The sequence below is a fragment of the Myotis brandtii genome, unplaced genomic scaffold, assembly GCF_000412655.1.
Source record: "Myotis brandtii unplaced genomic scaffold, ASM41265v1 scaffold833, whole genome shotgun sequence".
In the NCBI taxonomy this organism is placed as follows: domain Eukaryota; kingdom Metazoa; phylum Chordata; class Mammalia; order Chiroptera; family Vespertilionidae; genus Myotis; species Myotis brandtii.
Window position 1 is genome coordinate 664,710 of NW_005371384.1, and position 6,000 is coordinate 670,709.

The window sequence follows — 6,000 nt, forward strand, 5'->3', positions numbered from 1 at the left end:
CTGGCTGAGGGATCTACAGGAAATCCTTTTGCAAACACATCAACTCTTTGGCCTGCTGAGCTGTGCTTCACACAGCACTGAGCATACCAAGACTCGGGCCATGTAGCCATCCCTCAGCCCAGTCAGCTCTCTGAAGGCAGGAGCAAGCTATTGTAGGAGCCCTTCAAGGCTCCCTCATCTCTCTGGACAGATGCAGTGTAAGGCTGGGCTAGGGGCGGGGGGGATAAATGTGTTTTTTTCAACCTAGGAGTCACCAGGGATGACTCTGGAAGACTTGCTGCCTCCTTCTTCACACAGGAGTTATGTGTCCTGGTCCCAGGACAGCTGGCTGGCCTCGGGAAATGGCCAGGTCTCTGACACCGCACCCCCACAGCCTGCCCCTCCAGGTCTTCTGCAAACCTGGAGCAGACTCTCCAAAGTGCCCCACTGGCACCAACCCCCCAGGAGTCCCACTGTTGGTGGGACCCATCATCACATGGATGTGTGGGCCTCCAGCTCATTCATTTTACTGCTGAGTCATGTTCCGCGGGGAGCATGTGTCACATACCGCTTTCCATTCTCCTCTCAGTGGACATGTGCTTGTATGCAGATGTTTGTTGTAGCACATAATGCTGCTACTGAAAAGAAATCCTATGAATCTCTGTGTTCTTAGGAGGGGCTGCCTCACTGTGGGCTGGGCATTCAGGGAGAACTTTCTGGACGGCAGTCGGCACCCGTCCTCTTCCACTTCCTGCGCGCTCCAGCCTCCACTCCTCAGGAGAGCCATGCTGTTCTGGCCTCCAATCCACTGTCGCCCGCAGGCAGGGAGGAGGCATCAGAAAGAGCAGCTGGACCACCAGAGGGTGTAGGGGGGACCTGCAGGGTCACCGGCGATGACCATCCTGGGCCAGCCCAGCAACCCAGACAGACAAGACACATGGCGACCCCGGATGGGGCAGAGCTCTTCCCTACCTGCTGCGGGGGGGCTCGCCCTCGGGAGAAGGGACAGCTGCTGTCCAGCTGCCGGCTGCAGTCCGCTGTCCACTGCAGGGGAGAAAGGAGGGGTTAGTGATGGCAGGACATGCAGGCTCAGCCTCTCTCAGCCTGGCCCCCCCCCAGACATGGCCCTGTCCTCCTGCCGCAGAGACAGGAGAGAACCTCAGCCCGGCCCCCCACACATGGCCCTGTCCTCCTGCCGCAGAGACAGGAGAGAATCCTGCTTGGCCATTTCAACAGCAGATGCTTCCGACCAGCAGGCCCAGGATGGCATCTCTGAGTTCCACGGGGAGGTGACCCTCTGGTACACGTGGGGAAGGCAACCTAGATTCCCTCCACCTAAGCTCACCGAAGTGATGAAGACCCAGCCACACCCCAAAGTCAACCAGACGTGACACAGGGTCACTGTGAGCTTTGAACAACGGGCACCATGTTTGCCCACCTGCCCACCTTCAGCCACGCTAGCCCTCTACAACGCCAAGGCCAGAGCTGGAGTTGAGGCGTGTGTGCGTGGATCTTCCCAAAGGACGATGGAACTATGGACTGACCGGACAGCCTGGCCTTGGGGAAGAGCCCTAGACTGGCCAGCAGAGCCCAGACCCGCGACTTCCCGCTGACAGCTTAGAGGCCTGATGTGCCCCAAGGTGCACCCCACCTTGACCGTCCCAAAGCCTGCCATGCCACACTGGGGTCCCTGGACCCCACTCTCCATCCACTGAATCAGATTCTGTGAGGGCAGGGCCTGGGCATCAGCATTTTGACAAGCTCCCGAGTGATGCACCAGCAGTTTCAGAGCCACTGATACCCATGTGACCTCCCAGGCTTCACTGCGTCATCTCTACAATGGGACAGCCAGGCTGGGCGGCTCTGCACGCTGCGATGAGGATGTCTGTAACCCATAAAACACTGTGGAGGTACGAGCAGCAGTAACAGTGGGGCCCTTCCTGTGTGTGGTGCTACCGAGCTCCATGGTGGTGTGTTTATTATTGTGTTAAACGTTAGCTGGCCTCGCAGGCTAAGGTTGCTGGACACGGACTTTGATCTACGCCCTGTACAGGGAAAGCAATCTCTCTCTGCCTGACACACTTGGTCAAAACTGGCAGTGAGTGTGGATGGCTCAAGGCCTGGTTCTGTAAACCTTGGCTGGACACACCATCCTGACTGGGGGCCAAGGGCATGACCTTTGTGCAGGAAAGATATGTTATTACCATGCTGACAACACGGGCCGGTGCAGTGTACTCTAGAGCAGTGCTGTCCCACAGACACGGCATGAGAGCCGCAGACGTCATTGTCAGTGACCTGGCAGCCACGTTTTAAAAAGGTCAAATTAAGCGCAAGGCTCCATTTTATCTCAACATATTTAAAACAGGTGATCAACATCAAATTTATTAACGAGATATTTCTTATTCTTCTCTTCACATTAAGTTTTTGAAATCCACTCAGAGCCCACCTCAACTTGGACCCGCCACATCGCAAGTGCTTGCGAGCCGCATGGGATGGCTGCTATATGGGGCAGCCCAGCTGGAGGGAAATGGCAAAGGTGGCATCCCAGTCCCGGGGGAGTCCCAGCCCTCCATCCACTTCTTGCCCATCCCGGCTCTGCACTGCAGAGGAGCTGATCCCTGCCTACTGTGACTCCTAGCCTCCAGCATCAGCTGGTTCGGCCAATGGCAGACAGGAAGAAGGGAGAAGTCGGTCAGTTGGTTTGGCCAATGGCAGACAGGAAGAAGGAAGGAGTCAGGGCATCAGCTCCCGCCTCCCCCCACCTCAGGTGGCATTACCAGCAGGGACAGGGTCTCCCTCATGGCTCCAGCCCTCAGCCTTCTGTGCATGACCCTGACCCTGGCTCTGGCAACACCTGTGCCTCAGGTGTAGAGGTGGTAAGGCTTCCTGCAGCTAAATCTCGGGTAATTTCGCTGCTCAGCTTTTTTATCATCCGTAACCAACTCCATGGATTAAATTCCCTCTGTCTAGATATTTGCAGTCTCAAAGCATCTCCCCAAGATATTTATTAATTATAGGGGGGAAAGGAAAAGCTGAGAAATCCATCAGACACCACCTAGACCAAGTTATTGAGGACAACACTGCCCGTGACAAACTCTATCAACGTCCTGGACTCCCCAATACAATGGATGCACTGAGAAGGGCACATTACCTCTGAGGTGTTCTTGCCAAAAATACACAATCTCAATCTAATCAGGAAAAAACATCAGGCAATTCATACTGGGGAACTTTCTACAAAATAAGTGATCAGTGCTCTTCAAAAGCATCAAGGTCACCTGACCGATGTGGCTCAGTGGTTGAGCATCGACCTATGAACCAGGGAGGGCACGGTTTGATTCCTAGTCAGGGCACATGCCCGCCCGGGTTGGTAGCTGGATCCCCAGTGTGGGATGTGCAGACAGCCGATTGATGATTCTCTCTCATCATTGACGTTTCTATCTCTCTCTCCCTCTCCCTTCTTCTCTGAAATCAATAAAAATGTATGTTTTTAAAAAAGTGTCAAGGTCGTGGAAGGTAAGACCAAGAGGGTTTCACAGATTGGAGGAGAATAAGGAGACACAACAATTACATGCAAATTTGGATCCTGGAATAGAACAAGGATATCAGCGGAACAACTGGTAAAATCCTGAATAAGGCCCCATTGTACCAACGTTAACTTCCTAGTTCTGATCATTGCACTGTGGTTATGTAAGACGCTCATATTAGGGGACGCTGGGTGACAAACAGGTTCATAGAAACACCCTGCACTATTTTTGCACCTTTACTATAAGCCTAAAATAATTTCAAAATAAAAAGTATACATATATACAATATATAAATACAGGGTGGGGCAAAAGTAGATTAACAGTTGTTCACATGGAAGATAATACAATAATTAATAAATAATAATATGAGAATAATCTGTGTTTCGCACTCACAACTGCAAACCTACTTTGCCCCACCCTGTATAGTAAGAATCTGATCATTTCTCGCCACCTCAGTAGTGACCATGCTGCTCCAAGCCACCATCACCTCTCGCCTGGACACCTCAATGGCTTCCTAGTCTTTCATCAGTCATACCATGTCCTTCCTCTGCTCAAAAACCCTCCCGTGTCTTCCTGTCTCCCTAGAGAAAAGGCCAGAGTCCTCCCCCGGGCCAACAAGGCCCTGCAGACCTGGCTCTTCTACGACATTCCACTGGCTCACTCTGCTCCCAGGAGATTGGACCCAAAGCTGTTCCTCACAGCAGGACGTGATCTGTGCCCTTGACATTCCCTCTGCCTGGAATACTCATTCCCCAGTGGCCGCCCTCTCTTATCTTCTCTAAATCTTTGCTCAAAAATCCTTTTCTAAGTAAGCCTTAGGGACAGCCCAGCTCTCACACCCCTGACTGCGCCTCACTCGTGTGTATATAACCTTTTAACAATCTAGTTCTTTGTCTATCATCCGTCTTTCCCCACCAGAAAGTAAGAGCTAGGGGGAAGGGGGTCATGGTCCATTCTGTTACTCACTCTGTCCCAGAGCCTAGAACAGGGCCTGGTAAATAAATGCTAGCTCTAATTACATTTCACTATTGAGCCAAAAGTAACTAGTAGAAAAAGGGCAGATTTAAACAATTGTGCTTTATGTCAAACACCACCAACCAATGTGTAGGAGCTCATGCTAAATCAACAAGCAAGCTACAAAAGACACGGACGCTAGAACCTCAACTTTGTAAAAGGTATATAAAGAGTTTTACACAAAAATTATATTAGCTTCTGCCATAAAATTACGCTGAACTTCTTTCTCTGTTTTCTGATTGTCTCTGTTTTTCCAAATGCTGCTTTAAAAGTAAAACAAAAATTTAACCCATTACAAAATAACTGGTAATCATATTAAAAAGAAATCAAGAAAATGCACATTAAATGATGAGAGACAATTTGTCCCAATACTCTGGTGGCAGTGTGACTAATGGACAGTCATTCTGGAGGGCAATTTGGCAATGGCTGTTGAAATCGATTCCATTTCTCAGCATCTGCCTGAAGAAACACTTTGTATGTGCAGGCGGAGGCACGTCCAACAGTCTTCACTGAAGGACCTTGTATTTCCAGAGGCACATTTGGAAGTAACCTGAATGCCCATCAAAGGTGAATGGCTGAGCGATGGGACATCCATACTATGGGCTACTGTGCGGCCATTAAACAGAACACAGCAGATGTACACGCTTGGAAGACTCCCCAGGGCATACAGCTGGGGGAAAATGCGAGTTATTGAACATCATAGATACTGGCTACAATCTATGATTTTAAAATATTACATTTCTATTAGACATATTATATAGGAAGTCACTAAGAGAGATTCTATTGATAATATTTGAATTCGTGTGTACCATGAGAATGTATGGCTATAGTACTTATAAATGTAAAGATATATTATTTTTTAAAATAAGGGGAAAAATAAAATGGGTCCCCCATGCTCAACCACCCCCATGCACAGCTCCCCTCAAACTCACTTCTTCTGTTAAGACTTTCATGGGTGGTCCACCATTGAGTGCTTCCTCCTACGAGCAAAGATGTGGGGGTTGGAGGTTCAAAGGCAAGGTGAAATGAAGGGATGGGATAAAAGGGGATGAGGGAACAGTGAACAGGGAAGGCAGAATGAAACAACAACAACAACAAAAAAACATGAAGAAAAAGAGAAGAAAAACATTGTGAAAAAGAGACCTCAGGCCAGTCTGAGTACTCCGGTCCCAGCCTACCTACGGGCATCACCGGGAGTGCAGTTTGGCTGGTTCCTGTTTCTGTCTCAGTTGTTTCTTCTGTAGAATGGAACTACAACCCCCTTACTCCCAAGCACAGAGAGAGGACAACGTTCAGGATACGACTTTGGGGACTTGGAATCCAATGAAGGGTAGGCACTCTTGAAATGTATGTGTGTGGGGTTTCGATTTAAAATATGGTTTCCTGAAAGTGTTGGGAAACTTGGAGCATATATTCTCTTAGTTACTCATCTAAAGAAATGGGAGCTCACTTTCTCCCCTCCTCCCCTTCCCCTCCCCTCCCC

General features: G+C 49.7%; 1 protein-coding gene across 1 annotated transcript in view; it reads right to left on the reverse strand.

Annotated features, from left to right (window-relative positions):
* Nucleotides 1–6,000, reverse strand: part of CTIF (CBP80/20-dependent translation initiation factor) — a 257,814-nt gene that overhangs the window by 172,970 nt on the left and 78,844 nt on the right. Inside the window, exon 3 of the mRNA XM_005884497.2 lies at nucleotides 952–1,023. Coding sequence (XP_005884559.1) covers nucleotides 952–1,023 — 72 coding nt within the window. The remainder of the gene's footprint in view (nucleotides 1–951; nucleotides 1,024–6,000) is intronic.